The sequence below is a fragment of the Pristiophorus japonicus genome, chromosome 6, assembly GCF_044704955.1.
Source record: "Pristiophorus japonicus isolate sPriJap1 chromosome 6, sPriJap1.hap1, whole genome shotgun sequence".
Lineage (NCBI taxonomy): Eukaryota > Metazoa > Chordata > Chondrichthyes > Pristiophoridae > Pristiophorus > Pristiophorus japonicus.
In genome coordinates, this window is record NC_091982.1 from 260,659,581 (window position 1) to 260,687,416 (window position 27,836).

The window sequence follows — 27,836 nt, forward strand, 5'->3', positions numbered from 1 at the left end:
GAGCCGAGTGACCTTGGCGAGCGCTGGGAGCCGGCGGGGCGGCATGTACGGCTGTGTGAGGCGGAGTGTGGGGGTCGCGCTGCGGAGGGCAGCCCCTCCAGTGCTGAGGTAAGGGAGTGCGGACAATGGGCTGCCGGTGAGTCAGTGCTCGCTTCCCTCTAATCACTCCTCGGACAAGATTGTACAAATAATTCCCTTATAAATGTGATTTTTTTCCCTTGAGCTGCTGGAGGCGCCTGTCATTGAGGCAGCAATTGTTACCTTTGCAAAGCAAAATGATTTAATTCTATGTCTGGGTTGAGTTTACACGTCGCGTACAACTTCAAATCCATGTGGTTTGTGGGGAATGTTGCCGCAGCAACAATTCATCTGACCGGCCTTTGATCCATGTTCCTTGATACCTTTTACCCAACAAAAAAATACCAATCTCAGTCTTGGAAAATATTAATCAATTTCGCATCCGGAGCATTTGTGTGAAGGTGTTTCCTGATATCACTTCCAAATAAATTGGTTCTAAATTTTAAGATTCTGCCCCCCTCTCGTTCTGCATTCCTCCAGCAGAGAGAATCCTTTCTCGTTTCTACCCGGTTAAATCTCCTTTTATCGTTTTACATAGAATCATAGAATGGTTACAGCACAGGGGGAGGCCCTTTGGCCCATCGAGCCCGTGCCGGCTCTCTGCAAGAGCACCTCAACTCCCCCCCCCCCCACACACTTTCCCCCCCACACTTTCCCCCCTCACACTTTCCCCCCCCCACACTTCCCCCCCCCACACTTTCCCCCTCACACTTTCCCCCCCCCACACTTCCCCCCCCCACACTTTCCCCCTCACACTTTCCCCCCACACTTTTCCCCTCACACTTCTCCCCTCACACTTCTCCCCCCACACTTTCCCCTCACACTTCTCCCCCCACACTTCTCTCCCCCCACACTTCTCTCCCCCCACACTTCTCTCCCCCCACACTTCTCTCCCCCCACACTTCTCCCCCCCCCACACTTTCTCCCCCCCCCCCACACTTTCTCCCCCCCCCACACTTCCCCCCCCCCACACTTCCCCCCCCCCACACTTCCCCCCCCCCACACTTCCCCCCCCCCACACTTCCCCCCCCCCACACTTCCCCCCCCCCCCACATTTCCCCCCCCCCCACACTTCCCCCCCCCCCCACACTTTCTCCCCCCCCCCCACTTTCCCCCCCCCCCCCACTTTCCCCCCCCCCCCACTTTCCCCCCCCCCACACTTCCCCCCCCCCCCACACTTTCCCCCCCCCCCCACACTTTCCCCCCCCCCCACACTTTCCCCCCCCCCACACTTTCCCCCCCCACACACTTTCCCCATGGGCCCAACAATTTTTTTTTTCTTTCAGCTACTTGACCAATTTCCCTTTGAAAGCGGTGAGTGAGCCCACCTCCACCCTTTCAGGCAGCACATTCCAGATACTAACCCCTCGCTGCGTTTTAAAAAAAAAAAAAAGTTTTTCCTCCTCACCTTTTGTTCTTTTGCCAGTCACCTTAAAGCTGCGTCCCTGGTTGTCAACCCTTCTGCCAAATGGAACAGTTTCTCTCCAGCTACTTTGTCCAGACCCCCCCCCCCTCAAGATTTTGAACATCTCTATCGAATCTCCTCTCAATCTTCTCTGCTCTAAGGAGTTACCACCCCAACTTCTCCAGTCTGCCCACATAACTGAAGTCCCTCATCCCTGCAATCATTCTCGTAAATCTTTTCTGCACCCTCTCCAAGGCCTTCACATCCTTCCTAAAGTGCGGTGCCCAGAATTGGACACACCACTCCAGTTGAGGCCAAAGAATCAACACATAAGGAAGAACTTTCATTTATAACACTGGTTTTTGGTGACCTCCGGATGTCCTAAAATGCATTACAGCCATAAATCTTTCAACTCTTGCCATTCCCACTGCAGCCAGCACAACCGCAGCAATGGCTCCTCCTTCCATCCCTACATCATCATCTCCAGTTTTCCTGGGCCTGGATTTTGTGCTCTCGCTGACAGTGTACATTAGCATGGATAGAGGATTGGCTAACTAACAGAAAGTCGAGATAAATGGGTCATTTTCCAGTTGGCAAACGGTAACTAGTGGGGTGCCATAGGGATTGTTGCTGGAGCCCCAACTATTTACAATCTATATTAATGATTTGGATGAAGGGACCGAGTGTAAAGTAGCCAGGTTTGCTGATGATACAAAGATGGGTGGGAAAGTAAGTTGTGAGGAGGACACAAAATATCCGCAAAGGGATATAGACAGGCTAAGTGAGTGAGCCAACACTTTTCAGAAGGAGTATAATGTGGATAAGTGTGAGGTTATCCACTTTGGCAGGAAGAATAAAAATGCAAATTGTTATTTCAATGGAGAGAAATTACAAAATGCTGTAGTACAGAGGGCCCTTGGGGTTCTTGTTAATGAAACACAAAAAGTTAGTATGCAGCTCCAGCAAGTAATCAGGAAGGCAAATGGAATGTTGGCCTTTATTGCAAAGGGAATGGAGTATAAAAGCAGGGAAATCTTGCTACAACTGTACAGGGTAGTGATGCGGCCACACCTGGAGCACTACATAAAGTTCTGGTCTCCTTATTTAAGGAAGGATATACTTGCATTGGATGCAGTTCAGAGAAGGTTCACTAGGTGGATTCCTAAGATGAAGGGTTGACTTAAGAAAAAAGTTTGAGTAGGTTGGGCCGATATTCATTGGAGTTTAGAAGAATGAGAGGTGGTCTTATTGAAATGTATAAGATTCTGAGGGGGCTCGACAAGGTAGATGCAGAGAGGATGTTTCCCCTTGTGGGGAAACCTAGAACTAGGGGCCATAATTTCAGAATAAGGGGTCGTCCATTTAGAAGTGAGATGAGAGGAATTTCTTCTCTGGGGGTTGTAAATCTGTGGAATTTCTGCCTCGGAGAGTTTTGGAGGCTGGGTCATTGATTATATTTAAGGTGGAGATAGACAGATTTTTGAATGATAAGGGAGTGAAGGGTTATGGACAACAGGCAGGGAAGTTGAGCTGAGTCCATGATCAGATCAGCCATGATCTTATTAAATTGCGGAGCAGGCTCGAGAGGCCAAGTGGCCTACTCCTGCTCCTATTTCTTATGTTTCGCATGCGTGAAAACACGGAACTTGCGATCTGTCAAGGTTCACCTTGACAGATCTACTGCACCGACGCTGGCACAGATTTGGGCTATCTGCCCAACTACTGCCCAGCAAATGCCCGTGAAACCCTTGCACCTGGTAAAAGCATTCCCACATTGATCAAAGCCTTGTCCATGCATTTTCACCTCACAACCTGATTTCTTCAATGCCCTTCTCACTGGCCTCTCACAGTATGGCCTCCCAAAGTACACCCTCCGCAAAGCCAGTCTTATCCCGTACAAAGTCCCACTTGCCCATCACTCCAATCGTCACTGAATCACACTGGGTCCCTATTCTCCAACACCTCAGTTTCAAAATCCGTCTCTACAAATCCCTCCAAGGTCTTGTCTTGCTCAATCTCCATGACCTTCCCCACCCTTATTTCTTGCCTCAAATCCCCTCAGTTTTCCAGTCTGGCCAACAATACAACATGCCTCCCTCCATTCTAAAACTGGTAGCAGTGTTTTCAGCCCTACTTTCTACAACCCCCACCTTTGCCCCACTTTTAAATTACTTCTCAAAACTGGTCTTATTTAACCATACCTTTTGTCTTAATGTCCTTACATATGGTTGGTATCCACGTCTCTGCTCTGTGAAGATTATTTAACATGGGCTGAGCATGAAACTGAGGATAAAATCAACAGTATTTGAAATTAAGAATTTTTATTGTGCATATATATATAATATATATTATATACAATACTTAGGGTAGTGAGGGAGTAGGAGAAGACTCTCGGATACAGCAGTTGATTTTAATTTAACAGCGTTTAATTGGCTAGCAACAGGAGAGGAAGGAGAGTTAGTCAGTATAAGGTGCTTGGATTTTACTGGAGCGCAGCCAACTGCAGACAGTCCTTCATTCAGCACTTGCATTCCATGGTGTAAACCTACAGCATTGCAGATTCATGAACATGGTGGTCTACAAATGTCATTGGCTTACACTTAGTTAAAGTAAATGCAGGGAGTCAGTCTCTAATGGAACAGTCAATGGTAGTTCAAATGGGGTCAATGGGTTCAAAATTCCTGTCAAATCTGAAAATTTACAAATGGAAATGGTTGAAAGACCTTTCTTGAACTGCTGGGAACTTTGAACACGTCAATAACTCCATAATATAGGATGCAAGGTTAGTGAGATATCCTGGAGTTTTACTTGATTTACCCTCGGGTAGGGGGAGACTATGCAGAATGTTTCCTTGGGAGATGAAATTGGTTGGATAGAGTCAATTATACGTGCTCTGTGAAAGGAATAGGTTTGATAGGCTGAATGCCTTTGTTCCATAACTTTCAATTAAGGCTACCTTTTATCGTACCACTTTAATATTGATGCAAAGTGGTTTGGGGTGCACATCAAAACAAAAGGGGCTTACTGTAACTCAAGACTGTTGGGCACACTAAGGGCCCAAGTTTCCGCTCCCTGCAAAAATGGCGCACCTCCATAACGTGCGTCGACTTTCTAGAATAAAAAGGGCAGCGAAAACTTACCTTCTAATTCTCCGGTCTCCTCAGAACATCTTCGGCCTCGACATAGCGCAGCAGAAGGGGTGGGTGGGTGGGGGGGAGCCAGGTCCTGGCACTGAAAACAATGTCGGGACCCCTGCACATGCGCACTAGAGTGTGTGCGCATGTGCAGTAGCTCCTCGCAGCCCGACGCTCTGCAGGCACGCTGCCGTGTTGTATGAATCGAACTGAGAAATAGTTTTCATTTATGCAAGCTGGTATAAGTTCATCATTGCAGTTAAACCTCTGGTACTGACCAGAGCAGCTAAAGTGTACCAAGTGTTTGGGTGAGTTTATCTGATGACACTGTATTTGTGATATTTTAAATATTTCACAGCTGGTTATTTCACTGTAAAATCTTGTAAATAAAAGGTTGACAATGACGTGTGTGAGAATATTTTTTACTGTAGGATCGTCTGACTCACCTGAATGTTGTGTGTGGGTGGGTGCTGAGGAGACAAGTGTCTGTAATTGAGTGTGGGTAAAGTCAGGTACTGTGCCTCTGAAATTGTCTCGGGTGCAAAAACTCCTGGTAGTTGCAGTGTGTGAGTTCTTTATGTTGTCACAGACTGCCGAGGGCCTAAGCTCTGTAGTTCCCTCCCTAATAAACCTCGATGCCTCCCCCCTTGTTCAGCCTCCGTTTACCCGCCTCTTTCCCCCACCCTTGCGTTCAGCCTCTCTTTCCCCTCCCCTTCCCCTCCCCTCCCCCTCCCCTCCCCTCCCCTCCCCCTCCCCTCCCCTCCCCCTCCCCTTCCCCTCCCCTCCCCCTCCCCTCCCCTCCCGTTCAGCCTCCCCCTCCCCTCCCGTTCAGCCTCCCCCTCCCCTCCCGTTCAGCCTCCCCCCCTATCTCCGTTCAGCCTCCCTCCCCACCACCCCGCCCCTGCCTTCAGCCTCCCCTCTCCCCCCCCCCCCCTTCAGCCTCCCTCCTTCCTCCCCCCCTCCTTCCGCCCCCCCGCCTCCCCCTACCACCCACTCTTTTCCCTCCTCCCCCCCCTCCCCCCCTCCACCTCTCACTGTTAGAAACACACAGATAGAGTCACTGACACAGACATGGAGAGGCTGACAGAAACACCTTCCCTTCACATAAAGGTAGGACTTCTATTTTTTATTTGTTATTGATTGGTTGCTTATTACTTTGAACTTGGTGCTTTAGGTGCAAGGTTCCTTCTATTTTTTATTAATTAATTGCTTATTACTTTTTGTACTTCGTTTAATGCTTGGTGCTTTAAATGTACTGCTTTGTTTAGTGCTTAGTGCTTTAAATGTACTTATGCTGCTTTAATGTTGTGAAGGTGTTTAGTGCTTTGGAAAATCTTCTAACTCTTCTTCTCCTCACTCCCCCCCCCCCCCCCCCCCCCCCTCCTCCCCCTGTTGATGTGTCTAACTCAGCCGGGACCCTACCCTTGCTTATTCATAAAAAGAGAAACAACTGTCCTCACTCAGCAGATATAAGGCAAAATATCATTGCAAGAGGTTTTAGGCCATTTTAAGTGATATGTTTAATGCTTCCCACCCCCGTCTCTGGCTGTGCCTGCACTGAACTTAACTGTAGGTAAGGTTTTTCAGAACTTACAAAAGTTAGTTTGGAGTAAGTTTTCGCTGCCTAAACTTGCAAAACAGGCTTAAGTGGCTGGACACGCCCCCTTTTGGAAAAAAATACTGAACTTAAACAAAACTAAACTAACTCACTAGAACTGGAGCAAAGTAAATGCCGAGAATTGCGATTTCTAAGATCCTCCAAACTAAACTAGTTGCTACTCCACTAGTTGCTCCAATTGGAGCAACTCCACCCGAAACTTGAGCCCAAAATGTGCGCATGTGGCTCTCAGGCAAAGACAGGCTTCAGCTTTGGTGAGATGCAGATGCCCTGCCATGGCAAGTTATGGCCCATTATTTATCTACATCGTCCACACTGATATAACTTTATTTGACTATGTAAGGAAGAGGGTTGATGTGTTATGCAAATACGATGACAGTCCCTTCTTAAATTTACCAACATTACTTGCCTTCCCTGTGTGTTAGATAATTGAGTTTAAAATGCCTGTTCACCTTCGGTCTCATGAACTTGAGTCCATGCTGTGTTAAAAAAAATGTGTCTTTCATTCTCCTAAAATTTTACTAGAAACTATTTTTGCATCCTGTGTATAATAATTTATATGTTTTGTTTCATGCTATCTTGTGTTTCAGTGGAGTGCAGCCAGCAATTTGCAACACAACTGTTCGATCACTTGCAAGTCAGCCAGTAGTGGTGAGTGGCTCAGTGTGATGGAGGCTTTTTATTCCAAAGTGAAGTAGTTAAAGGTCATTGAATTATACGCAATAACATTTTATGAAGTTAAGTGAAACTTAGTTACAGTAAGTTCCATGTTATAATGGAAGACGTTCAGCATCCCAGGTTACTTAGTGTGTAACAGTGCATTTGGAAAGCAGTGACAGGATCGGTCCAAGTCAGCATGGATTTATGAAAGGGAAATCATGCTTGACAAATCTTCTAGAATTTTTTGAGGATGTAACCAGTAGAGTGCACAAGGGAGAACCAGTGGATGTGGTGTATTTGGATTTCAAAAGGCTTTTGACGAGGTCCCACACAAGAGATTGGTGTGCAAAATTAAAGCACATGGTATTGGGGGTAATGTACTGACGTGGATAGAGAACTGGTTGGCAGACAGGAAGCAGAGAGTCGGGATAAACTGGTCCTTTTCAGAATGGCAGGCAGTGACTAGTGGAGTGCCGCAGGGCTCAGTGCTGAGACCCCAGCTATTTACAATATACATCAATGATTTAAATGAAGGAATTGAGTGTAATATCTCCAAGTTTGCAGATGACACTAAGCTGGGTGGCGGTGTGAGCTGCAAGGAGGATGCTAAGAGGCTGCAGGGTGACCTGAACAGGTTAGGTGAGTGGGAAAATGCATGGCAGATGCAGTATAATGTGGATAAATGTGAGGTTATCCACTTTGGTGGCAAAAACACAACGGCAGAATATTATCTGAATGATGGCAGATTAGGAAAAGAGGAGGTGGCTCAACCGTAGCTATCAAGGGAAATCAGGGATAGTATTAAAGCCAAGGAAGTGGCATACAAATTGGCCAGAAATAGCGGCGAACCCAGGGACTGGGAGAAATTTAGAACTCAGCAGAGGAGGACAAAGGGTTTGATTAGGGCAGGGAAAATAGAATACGAGAGGAAGCTGCAGGGAACATTAAGACGGACTGCAAAAGCTTCTATAGATATGTAAAGAGAAAAAGGTTAGTAAAGACAAACATAGGTCCCCTGCAGTCAGAATCAGGGGAAATCATAACGGTGAACAAAGAAATGGCAGACCAATTGAACAAGTTCGGTATTCACTAAGGAGGACACAAACAACCTTCCGGATATAAAAGGGGTCAGAGGGTCTAGTAAGAAGGAGGAACTGAGGGAAATCCATATTAGTCGGGAAATTGTGTTGGGGAAATTGATGGGATTGAAGGCCGATAAATCCCCAGGACCTGATGGACTGCATCCCAGAGTACTTAAAGAGGTGGCCTTGGAAATAGCGGATGCATTGACAGTCATTTTCCAACATTCCATAGACTCTGGATCAGTTCCTATGGAGTGGAGGGTAGCCAATGTAACCCCACTTTTTAAAAAAGGAAGGAGAGAGAAAACAGGGAATTATAGACCGGTCAGCCTGACATCAGTAGTGGGTAAAATGATGGAATCAATTATTAAGGATGTCATAGGCCCAAGTCAGCATGGATTCGTGAAAGGGAAATCATGCTTGAGAAATCTTCTGGAATTTTTTGAGGCTGTTTCCAGTAGAGTGGACAAGGGAGAACCAGTTGATGTGGTGTATTTGGACTTTCAGAAGGCTTTCGACAAGGTCCCACACAAGAGATTAATGTGCAAAGTTAAAGCACATGGGATTGAGGGTAGTGTACTGACGAGGATTGAGAACTGGTTGGCAGACAGGAAGCAAAGAGTCGGAGTAAATGGGTACTTTTCAGAATGGCAGGCAGTGACTAGTGGGGTAACGCAAGATTCTGTTCTGGGGCCCCAGCTGTTTACATTGTACATTAATGATTTAGACGAGGGGATTAAATGTAGTATCTCCAAATTTGCGGATGACACTAAGTTGGGTGGCAGTGTGAGCTGCGAGGAGGATGCTGTGAGGCTGCAGAGCGACTTGGATAGGTTAGGTGAGTGGGCAAATGCATGGCAGATGAAGTATAATGTGGATAAATGTGAGGTTATCCACTTTGGTGGTTAAAAACAGAGAGACATACTATTATCTGAATGGTGACAGATTAGGAAAAGGGGAGGTGCAACGAGACCTGGGTGTCATGGTACATCAGTCATTGAAGGTTGGCATGCAGGTACAGCAGGCGGTTAAGAAGGCAAATGGCATGTTGGCCTTCATAGCGAGGGGATTTAAGTACAGGGGCAGGGAGGGGTTACTACAGTTGTACAGGGCATTGGTGAGGCCACACCTGGAGTATTGTGTACAGTTTTGGTCTCCTAACTTGAGGAAGGACATTCTTGCTATTGAGGGAGTGCAGCGAAGGTTCACCAGACTGATTCCCGGAATGGCGGGACTGACATATCAAGAAACACTGGATCAACTGGGCTTGTATTCACTGGAGTTCAGAAGAATGAGAGGGGATCTCATAGAAACTTTTAAAATTCTGATGGGTTTCGACAGGTTAGATGCAGGAAGAATGTTCCCAATGTTGGGGAAGTCCAGAACCAGGGGCCACAGTCTAAGGATAAGGGGTAAGCCATTTAGGACCGAGATGAGGAGAAACTTCTTCACTCAGAGAGTTGTTAACCTGTAGAATTCTCTGCCGCAGAGAGTTGTTGATGCCAGTTCATTGGATATATTCGAGAGGGAGTTAGATATGGCCCTTATGGCTATAGGAATCAAGGGATATGGAGAGAAAGCAGGAAAGGGGTACTGAAGTGAATGATCAGCCATGATCTTATTGAATGGCGGTGCAAGCTCGAAGGGCCGAATGGCCTACTCCTGCACCTATTTTCTATGTTTCTATGTAATTAAATGTAGTAACATTCCTGTTCAATGCCAACCTTGTGGTGGAGCAAGATGGTGGGGGATAAGGGCAGTCCCATAAATTCTGAGCACGTTATGGGTGGGATTTGAAGGCTATCTGCGGAAAGTATGCTGTGCAGAATTGCATTTGTAGTATGCCATATTATTGACTGCAAACAAAGCCTTAGCTTGATATTTATGTGCAAGAACATCACATGGCTTTGATAATGAAAAATTTTTATGCAAAACGAAGATTGTTTGTTTCATCATCACATCTGGCTGTCTGTTCTGACCCATCAAAAATTGATCACGGACCTGAGCGGATAATTATTTAAATGTTTTCAAAAAGCAACAAAAATAGAAAATTCTGTTAAGACAGAGCAGGTCAGTCAGCATTTGTGGAGAGGTAAACAAGTTAACATTTCGGGTGTAACTCTTCGTTAGAACTGCAAAAGTGGAAAGTAAATAAACTTAAACTTTTGAATGTACTTGGAAGAAAAGAGAGGAGTGGGGGGGGGGAAATTAAACAGGAGAGAGCAAGTATAGGTGAAATTACCTGTAACATGCTTATAGGAAAACGGGAGTGGTTAAGTGACTGACATGGTCTTTACATTAGACGATGCAAAGAAACAAGTTAAAGAATAAGTTAAAGAATGAGAATGTATGAATAGGTGAGACATTGGGAGGAAATCAAGTCTGAAATTAAAACCAGAAAACAGGGCCAATGATCTGTTTTCCTACTTTTTGGCTAAAGCTAGAAATGAGGCAAATGTTAGCATTATTTTAATTTTCGAGATGTGATTCTTTAATTTACCCAACATTGGAACTGGATATTGATTTGAGGACTTTTTTGTGACCGAGTTAAGCTCCCGCTGTCCCTTAGCTCGAAGATTGTAGGGTTAGGGTTATTAGAAAAGTTTGTATTAGAAAAGTTTGATGGTACTTGTATCCTGGTATTCATACAGCCTGATTTGAGCAAAGGTCTGACTGCAGTTCCAGAAGAATGGTTCCAATGGGATGGCTCTGGAATACTGTTAACTCTGAATTATTTCCATGTTCTGCTTGGCTTTGAACATAGATTTGGAAGGTTTGTAATACTGATTTTGTTCTCAATATCCAATCAATAAAATGAAGTTTTATCGGCTGTATAAATATAATTTTAAGAATTTTCCTACATATGTGTCTCAAGCATGCCTAGTACCATGAATTATTTCTCAGGACCACCCATTCACAAGCTGCCTGATCTTTTGAGCCAGCTGAGCGAAGAGTCACTTCTGCAGAAAGATTAGAAACGGAAGAGGAATTGAGCTGTGGTGTTCGTGTACGCCTATCTAATTGCAAACAACGGTTGGCAGAGTCTGAGAAGATTTGCTTTCACTCACTTGGGGTGGGGTGATATTAGAGGAATAAGAAATAAAAATGATATAAAGTATTAAGAGAAAACATAGGTGTCAACCTTGGCTCAGTTGGTAACACTCTCGACTCTGAATCCAAAGTTCAAGTCCCACCCCAGAGACTTGAGCGCATAATCTAGGTTAATACTTAAGTGCAATACCTGAGGGAGTGCTGCACTATTGGGAAATGCCACCTTTTGGATGAGACATTAAACCGAGTTCTCCTCTGCCATTTCGGGTGGAGGTAAAAGATCCCATGGCACTATTTGAAGAAGAGCAGAGGGGCTCTCCCTGGTGTCCTGGCCAATATTTATCCTTCAACCAATATCATTATAACATAGTATGCGGTTATTATTTCATTGCTGTTTGTGGGAGCTTGCTGTGCGCAAATAGCTGCCACATTTCCTACATTACAACTACATGTCAGAAGTACGTCATTGGCTGTAAATCGCTTTTGGGTTGGGGTGGGGGGGGGGTGGTGTCTGGATGTTGTAAAAGGCGCTACTTAAATGCAAGTTCTTAAAGCATTTACAGCATTGATTTTTTTTATTATTTAAACCAGACTGAAGGCAAAAGTATCATCATTACAGGATGTGACACTGGATTTGGATTATCAATGGCCCAACACCTGCATGAAAAAGGATTCAAAATATTTGCAGGATGCCTGTTAAAGGTACCGATATTATTGCCTCTTAGTTGCACAAGGTTTGAGAAGTGGCTTCAAAGCAAAGTGGAATGTTTTGTTCACAAAGATTCTTATCAAAATAAATGATTTGGAATGGGAGAAATATCCTCTCCTTTTAATATTTTAATGCTTTATCAAATAATAAAAGGAGCAAAACCTCATGACATTTTGCTCAATATCATTAAGAGGATACTCCAGAAAATAGTCCGTAATGCTATATAATGGGGATCTCCTTGTACAGAAAATAATTAATCTATTCAACTCTAATGATTTTTACTGTGCATTTATTATGATTGGTCTCCTAATGGGAGTTGTCCTATTTAACTGAGGCAGGATGTGGCACTAATCTGGTCAAGTGCTGTCACTGCTTCACTTGCTGAGAAAGAAACTCTGATCAGGAAAGCTTTTGGAGCTACAATTATTGCAAAAATGCATTGTACATAAGAACATAACATAAGAACATAAGAATTAGGAACAGGAGTAGGCCATCTAGCCCCTCGAGCCTGCTCCGCCATTCAACAAGATCATGGCTGATCTGGCCGTGGACTCAGCTCCACTTACCCGCCCGCTCCCCATAACCCTTAATTCCCTTATTGGTTAAAAATCTATCTATCTGTGACTTGAATACATTCAATGAGCTAGCCTCAACTGCTTCCTTGGGCAGAGAATTCCACAGATTCACAACCCTCTGGGAGAAGAAATTCCTTCTCAACTCGGTTTTAAATTGGCTCCCCCGTATTTTGAGGCTGTGCCCCCTAGTTCTAGTCTCCCCGACCAGTGGAAACAACCTCTCCGCCTCTATCTTGTCTATCCCTTTCATTATTTTAAATGTTTCTACAAGATCACCCCTCATCCTTCTGAACTCCAACGAGTAAAGACCCAGTCTACTCAATCTATCATCATAAGGTAACCCCCTCATCTCCGGAATCAGCCTAGTGAGTCATCTCTGTACCCCCTCCAAAGCCAGTATATCCTGCCTTAAGTAAGGTGACCAAAACTGCACACAGTACTCCAGGTGCGGCCTCACCAATACCCTATACAGTTGCAGCAGGACCTCCCTGCTTTTGTACTCCATCCCTCTTGCAATGAATTGTGCACTTGTAAAGAACCTCAAGATGGATCTAAATACACAGGACTTGCAAAATAAATGTTTACAGCCTTTCCGGTTAACAAGCAGGTTTGTATTAAGTCGCAAATGCAGCGAAATCATTGGGCTCAATTTTCCCCAGTTATCTGTGCCGTTTTTTTTGGCATATGTTGCTTTTTTGGGCCTAAATTAAAATATCTAAGTTTCCCCAAAGCTTATATGCCAGTGTAACTCAGTTAGTTACGATTTTTTTTAGATTAGTTTTTTTTTGCGTCATGGGGAGCGTAACCTGATGTGTAGGCCAGTTTTTCACATTTATGCAAGTTTGGCCAGATTACGTTTTTCCTAGGACGGCGATGTGACCACCCCCAAAAAACCTTCTGGGCACTTAAGATAAACCAGCGCACATTAAAAAATCGGCACAGAACGACGTCATTGTTTTTATGCAAAGTTTTGGAGGAAGTCAAGAACACATTAAATGTGCATCACAAAGCTTAATTTTTTTCAAACTTAAAACTGAGAAAATGGAAGTCTAATGCAATTCTTTAATTATGGATTTTTTTCAAAGTGCCACTCCACCATCGAGCGTCTCCTCACCGGGCTTGAGAGTCGGAGCATCAGCCGGAAGAATCGGTCCCTCACCCGGACACAAGGGCTTGGGTCTCAGTTTCAAAAGAAGCCCAGGGTGGGCGAGGGAGGGCAGAAGCCGAACTGAAGGAATGAGAAGCCTTACACTATGCAGCAGTGGGAGCCCGGGGAGGGGGTGTGTTTGCCGAGCCCCTGTGTCCGGGCGAAGGAGCAATTCTACCAGCCGACCCTCGAGCCCGGTGAGGAGACGTTCAGTTGGTGATGGGATGCTACTTTGAAAAAAATCAAAAATTAAAGAATTGCATTAGACTTCCATTTTCTCTGTTTTAAGTTTGAACAAAATTAAGCTTCATGCATATTCAATGGCCCTGAAATTCCGGCCTCCTCGGGTCCGTATGAATTTTCAACGGACCCGCGAAGGCATCGGAAAAGCCAGTTTTCTGCTCGCAATGCGCATGCGCTGAAAACCGGCTTTTCAATCTGTCAAGCTGGAGCTTGATAGATCCAATGCATATCGGGAACGAGGACATTTGCAAGGGCAAGATTGCGGTATTTACCCATATCTTGCCCAGCAAATGTTCTCAAAATTCTTGAGTCTGGCGCATAGCTTACTTTTACAGGTGTAAGAGTTTAAAAACATACAAAAATATAATTAAATTAAATTTAAAAAAAACACCTATTTTTAAACACAAATATTTTTAAAAACCTGCCCGCTATGTTACATTTATTTTTAACCATAATTTAAAAAACTTTTTAAAAAAAACTCGGGGGAAAAAAATTGTCTGATATTTATTAACTTTAATTTCAATTAATTTTAATTATGTGAGGTGTGTTTTTTATTTTTATTACGTGTTTGGTGTCTCTTTTTTTCTCATTAATAGCAATGAGAACACGTAGATATGGAGTTCTCATTGCTATTAGAGAAGGCTGTGGAATGCTGTACCTGATTGATTGAGCAGTCACACGTGACTGCACCTTCTGCGTGGGAACCAGGAGGACGGGAGCGCGCTTCGTAGCGCGGGAACAGAAGGCCTCCCCACCGGAATCCAGGGCACCTCCTGGACCGCCAGGTACTTTCGTAGAAATGTTTCCGGTCGAAGGCAATTGCCCGCGGGAAGCCTCCGACCGGAATTTCAGGACCAATATATTCTTGACTACCTCCAAAACATTGTGACGCGCAGCATAATAGAGAGGACCATTGGCATCTTGAAACAGCGTATCCGATGCCTGGACCATTCCGGAGACTACTTGCAATACTCCCCTGAGTTTGTCGGTCAGTTCACTGTTGTGTGCTGCTGCTGCATAATTTAACCATCATGAGGCAGCAGCAGCTGGTAGTAGAAGGCCCACCTGAGGTGAGAGTGGCTGATGAGGAGGAGGAGGAGGAAGATGCAGATGACAAGGAGGAGGATGATGAGGAAGCCATGCAACTACCTGAACCCGGAACATAACAGCGGGCTGTCGTGCCCCTTTAACGATTGCTCGAGCCTTGCGCCAGCAGCTCATCTGTGAACGCTTTGCTGCCTGAAGGGATGGTTTTCTAGACCAATATTTCGAGGAACCAACTCTGGGGGAGGCTATCTTAGACTGGGTGTTGTGTAATGAGAGAGGATTAATTAGCAATCTCGTTGTGCGAGGCCCCTTGGGGAAGAGTGACCATAATATGGTGGAATTCTACATCAGGATGGAGAATGAAACAGTTAATTCAGAGACTTAAAGAAGGGTAACTTTGAAGGTATGAGGCGTGACTTGGCTAGGATAGATTGGCGAATGATACTTAAGGGGTTGACTGTGGATGGGCAATGGCAGACATTTAGAGACCGCATGGGATGAACTACAACAATTGTACATTCCTGTCTGGCGTAAAAATAAAAAAGGGAAGGTGGCTCAACCGTGGCTATCAAGGGAAATCAGGGATAGTATTAAAGCCAAGGAAGTGGCATACAAATTGGCCATAAATAGCAGCGAACCCGGGGACTGGGAGAAATTTAGAACTCAGCAGAGGAGGACAAAGGGTTTGATTAGGGCAGGGAAAATAGAGTACGAGAGGAAGGTTGCAGGGAACATTAAGACAGACTGCAAAAGCTTCTATAGATATGTAAAGAGAAAAAGGTTAGTAAAGACAAAGGAAGATCCCCTGCAGTCAGAATCAGGGAACGTCATAACGGGGAACAAAGAAATGGCAGACCAATTGAACAAGTACTTTGGTTCGTATTCACTAAGGAGGATACAAACAACCTTCCAGATATAAAAAGGGGTCAGAGGGTCTAGTAAGAAGGAGGAACTGAGGGAAATCCTTATTAGTCGGGAAATTGTGTTGGGGAAATTGATGGGATTGAAGGCCGATAAATCCCCAGGGCCTGATGGACTGCATCCCAGAGTATTTAAGGAGGTGGCCTTGGAAATAGCGGATGCATTGACAGTCATTTTCCAACATTCCATAGACTCTGGATCAGTTCCTATGGAATGGAGGGTAGCCAATGTAACTCCACTTTTTTAAAAAAAGGAGGGAGAGAGAAAACAGGGAATTATAGACCGGTCAGCCTGACATCAGTAGTGGGTAAAATGATGGAATCAATTATTAAGGATGTCATAGCAGCGCATTTGGAAAGAGGTGACATGATAGGTCCAAGTCAGCATGGATTTGTGAAAGGGAAATCATGCTTGACAAATCTTCTGGAATTTTTTGAGGATGTTTCCAGTAGAGTGGACAAGGGAGAACCAGTTGATGTGGTGTATTTGGACTTTCAGAAGGCTTTCGACAAGGTCCCACACAAGAGATTAATGTGCAAAGTTAAAGCACATGGGATTGGGGGTAGTGTGCTGACGTGGATTGAGAACTGGTTGGCAGACAGGAAGCAAAGAGTAGGAGTAAATGGGTACTTTTCAGAATGGCGGGCAGTGACTAGTGGGGTACCGCAAGGTTCTTTGCTGGGGCCCCAGCTGTTTACATTGTACATTAATGATTTAGACGAGGGGATTAAATGTAGTATCTCCAAATTTGCGGATGACACTAAGTTGGGCAGCAGTGTGAGCTGCGAGGAGGCTGCTATGAGACTGCAGAGTGACTTGGATAGGTTAGGTGAGTAGGCAAATGCATGGCAGATGAAGTATAATGTGGTTAAATGTGAGGTTATCCACTTTGGTGGTAAAAACAGAGAGACTATTATCTGAATGGTGACAGATTAGGAAAAGGGGAGGTGCAACGAGACCTGGGTGTCATGGTACATCAGTCATTGAAGGTTGGCATGCAGGTACAGCAGGTGGTTAAGAAGGCAAATGGCATGTTGGCCTTTATAGCGAGGGAATTTGAGTACAGGGGCAGGGATGTGTTACTACAGTTGTACAGGGCCTTGGTGAGGCCACACCTGGAGTATTGTGTACAGTTTTGGTCTCCTAACTTGAGGAAAGACATTCTTGCTAGTGAGGGAGTGCAGCGAAGGTTCACCAGACTGATTCCCGGGATGGCGGGACTGACATATCAAGAAAGATTGAATCAACTGGGCTTGTATTCACCGGAGTTCAGAAGAATGAGAGGGGATCTCAGAAACGTTTAAAATTCTGACGGGTTTAGACAGGTTAGATGCAGGAAGAATGTTCCCAATGTTGGGGAAGTCCAGAACCAGGGGTCACAGTCTAAGGATAAGGGGTAAGCCATTTAGGACCGAGATGAGGAGAAACTTCTTCACCCAGAGAGTGGTGAACCTGTGGAATTCTCTACCACAGAAAGTTGTTGAGGCCAATTCACTAAATATATTCAAAAGGGAGTTAGATGTAGTCCTTACTACTCGGGGGATCAAGGGGTATGGCGAGAAAGCAGGAATGGGGTACTGAAGTTGCATGTTCAGCCATGAACTCATTGAATGGCGGTGCAGGCTCGAAGGGCCGAATGGCCTGCTCCTGCACCTATTTTCTATGTTTCTATGTTGAAGGTTCAGCGGCAACTATTCCACATGGACCATGTTTACTGTTTGGGCCTGTTCTGTAATGTTGTGTTGTGTTAATGGAACAAATAATGGAAATGATTCTTCTTTAGTTCAAAAGGTTGTGTTAATAATGGAACAAATAATGGAAATGATTCAGTTATAATTTAAAATATATTTTATTCAAAAGTTTGACACTTGTTTGTACTTTACTCTAATAAAAAATATTCTCGTATCAAACTTTTAACGTTTTCAGTTAAGATCACTTTCAAACTTTTAAACTTGTAAATTTACATAACTTACAAAAAAACTTTTAACTTGAGCAGTTATAACAGTAACAACAACAATTAACAACAGCAAAGAAAGGCTGCACCCATCTCTCCTCCACCTTATTCTAAGACCGCCCGCTGCGCTTGGTCTTGTTGACTCCACCCCTGCCCGCAGGCGGTGGCACAGTGTTTCTCGGGTTGGTACCAAGCTTATTCTTTCGAACATCTCGGGTAAAGCGCACTTCTTGATGGGGGGGCGGCGGGTGGCAGGCAGTAATGTGGAAGGCCCAGCTTGTGCCTCTTCAGAGGCTGGTCTGGGGACTGGAGTGGGAGTGGCAGTTGATTCTGTCTGGCACGGGGTCTGGACGTGTTCCCTTATTGCAGCAGCTAATTCCGACATTCCCTCCCTCATGTGCCCTGACAGTGTGTCAACTACCTGCAACATTCCCTCCCTCATGTGCCCAGACAGTGTTCCCATTTCCCGACAGTCCCGATACTTCATCACCCACCCCACTGACGGTGTCCAGGAGTGATCTTGTAAGGCCAATGCTCTCCCAACTCATTGCCATCATCTGAACCACATCTGTTACATCCTCAGGAGAGCGCTGTCAATTTCTCCTTCCCCTCCTTACCCTGGGTGTGACTCGCTGGATCTCACTGGGACCTGCAGCCTCGGATGGTGGGGCCCTGGGTGTGCCTTGTTGCACCCCACTGGAATCCCCAGCCTTGGACTGTGAGAAACCATGGACTGCCCCAACACTCGCACCACTCAGAGAAGGGCCTGGCACCTCAATGAATGGCACTTGCACCTCCTCCAGAGTGAGTACAACAGTGGGGGGCTTCATCCATCATCTCCCCCTCCCCCCATGCTCTTGGTCTGGAAGGTGGGATTGGAAGATGTTCTCCTGTTCAGGCTCGTCTGCGTCTGAATCTCCTGCATCGTCTTCAGCCTCTTCAGGGTTGGCCTCAAGTTCTGCAAAATATAACAGAACAGACAAATGGTTAGCAGCAGACGAGGGGGCAGGGTGGCATGAGTAGGCTCACACAGTGCAGGCAGCATTTGAAGGACCACGATGAATGATAGCACATTGCATCACTGAAACGTAGTTGACGGACACATCCCCATGAACCGAAGCATGGCTAGCCCGCGCAGTACTTAACATTTAGCAAAGCCAGACTGTGGAATTTTCAGGACATGCCCTCTCCCTCGAGTGTGGGCCCAGCTTGTGCAGCAGTGGTTGTTTTTCTCCCATCAAAGCAGCGACCCACTCTTCCAAGGGTGTCAGTGGCTGCAGATTTGCCGGGCCTCCTCCTGTTCAAATTCTTTCCCTTTTGTTGTGTGTCACCTTCCTCTGCAAAGATGAAAATATAACTTTTAAGAGAGGGTGTCTTTCTGCTGGATGGGACATATACAGATGGTCACATTTACAATTGCAATTCCATTGAATAAATGAAAATATTACATACACTAACTACTTGACCAAGGTCCTGCCACTTTTTGCACTGGCCTCCAGACCTCGGGGTGGTCACCATTGCATAGTAATCTTCTGCAAATTGGTTCCAGAGTTTCTTCATTTCCTTTGGTGAAATTTTTATGTAACCTCCGTTAGTGTCTAGCTCGTGTCATCTGGCCTCAATTACAGTAACCAGTGCCTCCACTTCATCCTGTAAGAAATTCTTGGTCCTTGAGCCACGTTGCATCTTGTATTGCAGTGCCGATTTTTCCAATGAGAATTGAAATTCTCACACACAACTGGCTCTTTAAAAATGGCCGAATGCAGTTCAGGAGCTGTACTGGGCCTGCATGCCCATAGTCGTCACTTCAAAAACATCCTTTTTTTTCGCACATGCGCAGAAGGGGGTGGGGGGGGGGATTGTTTTTTTTGGTGCAGACATTAGGCTCCACCCCCCCCCCCCCGCCCCCCCCCCCCGAAGCTAAAGGACAGGCTGCGCAACGCCAAATTCAAATAATAAAACGGGGAAACTTACTAGTTAAGTTTTCTCTCTTGCAGCTCTAATGGTTTTAAATTGAAATGAATTGAAGCATTGTTACTCCAGTCTCCAGAGGCTGGTGATTGTTATTAAGTTGAAAAGTCCAAGTTTTTGTGTCTGCTCAGATTCAAACATCTATTCAGCTTGGCTGTTTATTCAGATTTATGTTTATCTGTATTGAATCCAGCATTCTGGACAGGAGACTGAACTTTCAAAATGCTGAATGGATTACTTTGGGGACCATTATGATCTTATCCCTGAAGAAATTCTGCAAGTTGCATATTCATGTCCTGAAAGTGTGACTCCTGTTGGAATAGAAGTCATTGGGTGCTGGTTGCCCCCTTGTAATTCACTCAAGTGGCAGTTTTATCTGTGAATTTGAAGATTATTTTACCATGAAGATATCACAGCCAAGCCCAATTCTGTCCTTACCCACTGTCCACATATATATACTTTCCAATCAATTTTTTGGACCTGGGCCATATTGGTAAATTGGTCAAAATCTACATGCTGTGAATTTAGTTCTACAATTGATCATTTTGACCTTTTATAACCTCAATATTAAATGCCCTGCTGTAACAGGATTAGTTCAGTGCTGTTTGATACGAAAGGGATTGCGTGTTGTCAAACCAATACTAATGTTCTTTTCTTGGTGTGGAAGGTGGCTCATCTCCACTTGCTGTTACCCTAAGACAGCCTAAGCATCAAGAGCTCAACCTGTGGGAAATCTTGGGTACCAACCTTGAGTTCAACCACTTCACAGAGATGTATTAAGCTGCTGTGAACACAGACTATCCAATGATGGTGCTAGAGATGAATTGAAACCTTGTACAGATTCTGCACTGATAGTAACTTTCTGCTTTCAGGATAAAGGTGGGGAAGGGACAAAGAAGCTGGAGGATATGAAGAGTGATCGGATGGTTGTCGTCCAGTTAGATGTTAGCAAAGATGAGGAGGTAGCGAGAGCGGTAGAGTTTGTGAGAGAACATTTAACGGATACAGAAAAAGGTTAGTTGGTTTTAAGAGGCCACCTATGCAGTTTATTTAAATACAACTAATGATGAAAATTTATGTGCAAGCCAATAATACTTCTAAAAGCTTTAGGATTTTTACAAATTCTATTTTTGTATATTTGAGGAGAAATTTTCTCCAATTAAATATTGGGTAAACCGAAGCGGTTGTTTTCGGTCCCCGCCACAAACTCCGTTCCCTGGCCACTGACTCCATCCCTCTCCCTAACATCTGTCTGAGACTGAACCAGACTGTTCGCAACCTTGGTGCCGTATTTGACCCTGAACTGAGCTTCCGGCCACACATCTGCAGCATAACGAGACCGCCTATTTCCATCTCCGTGCCCTTTCCTCAGTTCATCCGCTACCGAAACCCTCATCCATGCTTTTGTTACCTTTAGACTTGACTATTCCAACGCTCTCCTAACTGGCCTCCCACATTCTACCCTACGTAAACTTGAGGTGATCCAAAACTCGGCTGCCCGTGTCGTAACTCACACCAAGTCCCACTCACCCATCACCCCTGGGCTCGCTGACCTATATTGGCTCCCGGTTAAGCAACATCTCAATTTCAAAAATCTCATCCTTGTTTTCAAATCCCTCCATGGCCTCGCCCCTCCCTAACTCTGTAATCTCCATGAGCCCCATAACCCCCTTGAGATACCTGTGCTCCTCTAATTCTGCCCTCTTGAGCATCCCTGATTATAATTACTCAACCATTGGTGGCCGTGCCTTCTGTTGCCTCGGCCCTAGGTCTGGAACTCCCTGCCTAAACCTCTCCGCCTCTCTACCTCTCTTTCCTCCTTTAAGACGTTCCTTAAAACCTACCTCTTTGACCAAGCTTTAGGTCACCTGCCCTAATTTCTCCTTATGTGGCTCGATGTCAAAATTTTTGTCTTTCATATTCCTGTACACTCGGGATGTTTTATTATAATAAAAGTGCTGTATGAATACAAATTGTTGTTGTATAAAAGTTTACTCTAGCATTGCTTGCTTTAGTCAGGAAGAAAGTACATTCAAGATATAACCTCTCCACCGCTGTCGTCTATGACAGTCGTATAAATAGAAATAAAAATGAGAGTAGGTGGAAGGAAGAATCCTATTGTGCTCCTAAAGTACATTGTATTTCTGTCAATAGAGTGGAATTAAGGGTGTTTGTATGTGTATACAGCAGTTGCTGGAGAAATATCACCAAAGATGTCTCCGCAAGATCCTACAAATCCCCTGGGAGGACAGACGCATCAACATCAGCGTCCTTACTCAGGCTAACATCCCCAGCATTGAAGCACTGACCACACTCGATCAGCTCCGCTGGGCAGGCCACATAGTCCGCATGCCAGACACGAGACTCCCAAAGCAAGCGCTCTACTCGGAGCTCCTTCACGGCAAACGAGCCAAAAGTGGGCAGCGGAAATGTTACAAGGACACCCTCAAAGCCTCCCAGATAAAGTGCAACATCCCCACCGACATCTGGGAGTCCCTGGCCAAAGACCGCCCTAAGTGGAGGAAGTGCATCCGAGAAGGCGCTGAGCACCTCGAGTCTCGTCGCCGAGAGCATGCAGAAATCAAGCGCAGGCAGCGGAAAGAGCGTGCGGCAAACCAGTCCCACCCACCCCTTCCCTCAACGACTATCTGTCCCACCTGTGACAGAGTCTGTGGCTCTCGTATTGGACTGTTCAGCCACCAAAGAACTCAAATCAGGAGTGGAAGCAAGTCTTCCTCGATTCCGAGGGACTGTCTATGATTGATTGATTGATTGACAGCAGTGGAAGAAGAGGGAGTATTTTTGGTTCAAAGTGCTCTCCTTTTTTGCATTAGAAAATGCCAGTTTTATCACAACCTAAGCACCTCTGGCTCAGCTTTGGTGATTCCAGCTGCTGATGGTGCCTCCATGTATTCTGGAGTGACTCTGCCGTCGGATTGCAAAATCACATTGGGTGGGAGCACTGAAGCTACCTGACTTGGGGAAACCATGCTACAGGTAGAGGTGACATTTTTTCTGCTGTTTGCAATGGAGTCAGTCCAGGACACTTCAGGATCCTTGATTAATTGACACCACTGGAGATATCTAGTGGGGAGCAGGAGAGACCCTACTTAAAGATTTCCATGTTTGTGATGGAATTTTTTTTTTTAAGAAAGGAGTTGAAAAAAATATCTAGTAAGTGTTTTGTGATATGAAAAAGTACTTTCCTCACACTTTCCTTCTTTTAAAGAATGTATTGGGTTAGGTTATATTGTCACGAATCTGTCATTTCAATCTGTCTTATGACTGAAATATTTCAAAATACTAATTGCTTCCTTTGATTAGGTCTTTGGGGTCTGATTAACAATGCTGGTATCTCAACTTTTGGGGAAGTAGAGTTTACCACCATGGATACCTATAAGGAAGTTGCAGAGGTTAACCTGTGGGGTACTATCCGTGTGACCAAGGGCTTCCTACCCTACATTCGCAGAGCAAAAGGTAAGTGCAGATTAGCTTGAGTAGTGTGTGTGGTGCAGAGCTGTTCCCTGGGTATTCAATAACCCAATTGCATTGAACGTTACACCATTGTATAAGTTGCTTAATTTAATGAGGGTTGATTTTCAGACATTGCATAAATCAGGCAGGTGATGGGCAGGGAATCCACTCCATCCATCTGATGGCGTTAGCGGGATGCCCTAAACCATTTTCATGGTTGGGCATCATGGTAATAAAATTGGCAAGCTGCCAGCGCTAGTCACGCTCCCTGTAGGCAGCTTGCTCATCGATTTTGACAGCAGGAAATCCAGCAGGGCTGCTCCTACTTAAAGCCAGCCTGTACCTCTTAAAGGACTTTTCATTTGCTGGTTACTAGCACTTGTTTTTCAGAATCTGCTGTCCAGATGACTGCATCTAGGGCCCCCAAATTTTTTGATGGTGCCTTGGAAGTGCTAATCGAGCAGCAGGGACGAGGTTATGTTGCCCTGAGTGGCACCTGGTGCTAGGAAAATTTCACAGCAGCAATGGAGAGAGGTTTCAAAAAACCTGGTAACAATTGAGAAACAAATTAACGACTTCTCCAGAACCGCTATGATAATACATCTCTCTGACAGCACAGTCCTGCACCACCATAATTTAGCCTCAGCATTAATGGTCCTTCCTTCCCATGCCTCTCCTTGAATCACAACAGGACATTTCACGGCAGCTCTTTCTGCTTGCATGCATACTTTGGATTTTCTATTGCCTTCGCAAAGACTTCACCACCTTGTCCATACCTGCTGGTTCTTCCTCTCATCATGCACTCTCTGCGAAGCTGCCTCATACATATTCAAAACCGTTCAACAGAGCACAAATGAGCCCACTAGCACTCATCGTGCTGGAGAAGCTGGCACACAGCACAAGGGAGTGTGCAAAATCAGGAGGCGGTCCTGCCTCAATGCAGGTGCTCACATCAATTGCTGAATGCATTGGACTGCCTGTCAGAGAGCTTCCACAGTATGTCCGAGTGTGGAGGAGCCCACTACCAACTTGTGTGGCACCTTCTGAAAAATCCAAATATACAACATCCACTGGTTCCCCCTTAACTACCCTGCTTATTACACCCTCAAAAATCTCTAATAGATTTGTCAAATATTATTTCCCTTTCATAAAAGTATTTTGCTCTGAGTAATCATATTGTGATTTTCAAGTGCCCCCTTAATAATAGATTCTAGCATTTTCCCTACTATTGATGCCAGGCTAACTGGCCTATCGTTCACTGTTTTCTCTTTCTTGAACAGTGGGGTTACATTTGCAATATTCCAATCCATTTGGATTGTTCTAGAATCTAGGGAATTCTGGAAGGACAAAACCAATGCATCCACTGTCTCAGAAAGCCACTTCTTTTAAAACTCGAGTGTAGGATTTGTCGATTTTTAATCTCATTAATTTCTCCAGTACTTTTTCTTTACTAATATTAATTACTTTAAGTTCCTTACTCTCATTAGACTCTTGGTTCCCCATAATTGTTCCTTATGTCTTCTAGTATCCGCCGTGGCTCAGTTGGTAGCACTCTCGCCTCTGAATCAGAAGGTTGTGGGAGACTTGAACACAATAATCTAGGCTGACACTCCAGTGACGTATTGAGGGAGTGCTGTCGGAGATGCCGTCTTTCAGATGAGACGTTAAACTGAGTGAAGTTTGCGCTCTCAGGTGGATGTAAAAGATCCCATGGCACCATTTTGGAGAAGAGCAAAGGAGTTATCCCCGTTGTCCTGGCCAATATTTATCCCTCAATCATCATCATAAAAACAGATTATCTGATGATTATCACATTACTGTTTGTGGGAGCTTGCTGTGTACAAATTGGCTGCTGCATTTCCTACATTACAGCTGTGACTACATTTAAATTACTTAATTGGCTGTAAAGCGCTTTAGGACGTCCTGAGGTTGTGAAAGGCGCTATACAAATCCAAGTCTGTCTGTACTTTCCTTTCTTTGTTATTAAGGTAGACACAAAATATTTGTTTCTGCCATTTCCTTATTCCCCAATTATAATTTCTCATGTCTTTGCCTCTAAGGGACCCAGGTTTACTTTTGCTAATCTCCTTTTTACATACTTATAAAAGCTCTTACAATTTGTTTGAATATTTCTTGCTAGTTTACTCTCATTTTCTATTTTCTCCCTCCATCAATTTCCTGGTCATCCTTTGTTGATTTTTAAAACCTTCCCAATCCTCAGGCTTACTCTTTTTGGCAATATTGTAAGCTTTCTTTAATCTAATACTATCCTTAACTTCTCTAGTCGGTCATGGCTGTATCACCTTTCCAGTGGAATTTTTATTTGTTTGGAATTATGAATTATTTCTTTAAATATTTGCCATTACTTATTTACCGTCATATCTTTTAATCTAATTCCCCAATCTACCTCCGTCATCTTGTCCCTCATACCTTCATAATTGGCTTTGTTTAAATTTAAGACCCTAGTTTTGGACTTAACCATGTCACTTTCAAACTTAAAATGACATTCTATCATATTATCTTTTACTATAAGATTACTAATTAAACCCTGTTTCAAGAAGTGACAGAACTCTGGTAACCTCCCTAGAAAAGTGCAGCTTCCTTGTGCACTGATTCTTGGACTGTTGGTTTGTTGTCCTGGGCCTATAAACTTTTGGGAGGGTAAGGATTCCTGAATGCCTTCCTCCTCCTCTTTGCTCTCCCTGCAGCTCTGTCTGCTCCCTGGTCCTAAGCTACCTCCTCCTCTACCTCTAGCCAAAGTAGAATTGCCAGAAGCTCCTTAAGTGTTGGGAACGTTCTACAGGCACTGGTCTGCATAGCAAAAAACTACAATCTAATAGAAAGAAAGACTTACACTTATAAAGCGCCTTTCATGACCACCGGACATCTCAAAACACTTTACAATCAATGAAGTACCTTTGGAGTATAGTCACTGTTGTAATGACGGAAATATGGCAGCCAATTTGTGCACAGTAAACTCCCACAAACAGCAATGTGATAATGACTAGACAATCTATTTTTGTTATGTTGAATAAGGGATAAATATTGGCCAGGACACCGGGGATAACTCCTCTGCTCTTCTTCGAAATTGTGCCATGGGATCTTTTACATCCACCCGAGAGAGGAGACAGGGCCTCGGTAAAACGTCTCATCCAAAAGACAGCACCTCCGACAGTGTTTGTTTGATGCGACCCACCGCTTTGTATGAATTCACCGAGCTTTATACTTTAAAACTTTGTAATCACATAAAACACAGATTACAACAATTCACTTGATGCTACCTTGAAGTGATGTACTGAAGAATGAATACCGTATAACGTCTCGCTGTAATAATGATGCAATGTTTTAATCTCCCAATTATTCCTGTGACAAGGTCGTGTGGTTAACATCACAAGTATGCTGGGACGGATGGCCAATCCTGCTCGTTCTCCTTATTGTGTCACTAAATTTGGAGTGGAGGCATTCTCGGATTGCTTGCGCTATGAAATGCACCGCTGGGGTGTAAAAGTTAGTATTGTTGAACCTGGTAACTTCATAGCTGCCACCAATCTTTACAGTCCAGAACGCGTCAAAATAATTACAGAAAAAATGTGGAATGATCTGCCGGACATCATTCGAAAGGATTATGGGAAGGACTACTTTGATGAACAGATTGTAAAAATGCAATCTTATCTTGTGGGTGGTTCCGGAGACATATCATTGGTTATTAACAATGTCAGTCATGCACTGACCTCTGCATCCCCGTACACCCGCTACAATCCAATGGATTACTACTGGTGGTTAAGGATGCAAATTATGACCCACTTTCCAGGTGCAATATCTGACCGCATTTACATTCATTGAAGTGATTGTAATCAGATACCTGTTTAAAAAAAAAAAAAATTGCATTGTACCTTCTTATTGATCAAATTAATACTGTAAGATACTATGGCAGTGTTTAAATATAACATTTACACAATGGGATCACCAAGAAGAATGCACTGTTCTTTAAGTTCCCTTTAATGGTTATCAAGATTTGAATTTTTCTGGTTTTGGCCAATTCTGATGCTGTTTATGGCCATAGAAGGGACAATATAAGTCACGATCTGCCTCTGGAAATGCAGTCTCGTCAAACTACTCAGGGAGGCTGTTTCACACCTCATAACCTTAATTTCAAATGAAGTATTAAGTCTCATTCAAAAAATGTTCAGGGAGACCTGTATAATTTCTTGGTACTACTTATAAACTCGAACAGAGATTTTTTTAATGTTTTAAGAATGCTGATACTGGTACCTGTGCTCTAAAACCATTGAAGTTTGCCAGCTGGGAGCTAAACTCAGCACGTGTGTGAGGAGGCAGTTGTAGCCAAGCAGTATGGATTGGGTATAGCTGGCTGTGAATTGATTCAATAGCTACCCATCTCAGACTTGTATCGTATTACTGTTACATTACATATTTGCTCTGTTGGAAATTCAAGCACTTTTAATAAATTGAAAAACACAGCCTGCACTATGTTTTCATGTGACTGCATATATTAAGATCTGTTCCGCTTCTTGAAAAGGCTTTGTGCTTTGAAGTAAATTGTGTAGATTTTATTTTTGACATGCCTATTTAAAGTTAGCAAATTAATTTAATTACTGTTTTAATTTAAATGACTAGAACCTCATTTTCTGAATCAGTACTGTAGAAGTTGCAAGGACACATTGACATAAGTGATTTGTTTGCATCGAAGGGAACTTTAATGAAATTGTGTAAATTACTGTTTTTAATAAACATTAAAGTGCTGAT

The 27,836-nt window shown here is 44.2% G+C and overlaps 1 protein-coding gene across 3 annotated transcripts; it reads left to right on the forward strand.

Annotated features, from left to right (window-relative positions):
- Positions 1-27,827, forward strand: LOC139265477 (D-beta-hydroxybutyrate dehydrogenase, mitochondrial-like). 3 transcript variants are annotated; one of them, XM_070882497.1, is made up of 6 exons: positions 1-108; positions 6,826-6,886; positions 11,620-11,730; positions 20,468-20,609; positions 22,920-23,072; positions 26,443-27,827. In XM_070882497.1, exons 1-6 carry the CDS (start codon positions 44-46, stop codon positions 26,910-26,912), a joined length of 1,002 nt encoding a protein of 333 aa, XP_070738598.1. In that variant the 5' UTR covers positions 1-43; the 3' UTR covers positions 26,913-27,827. The 3 variants fall into 3 exon arrangements, with proteins under 3 accessions (XP_070738598.1, XP_070738601.1, XP_070738600.1); XM_070882499.1 differs by having other exon boundaries at positions 55-136; XM_070882500.1 differs by lacking the exon at positions 11,620-11,730.
- The last annotated feature ends 9 nt before the right edge of the window (positions 27,828-27,836 follow it).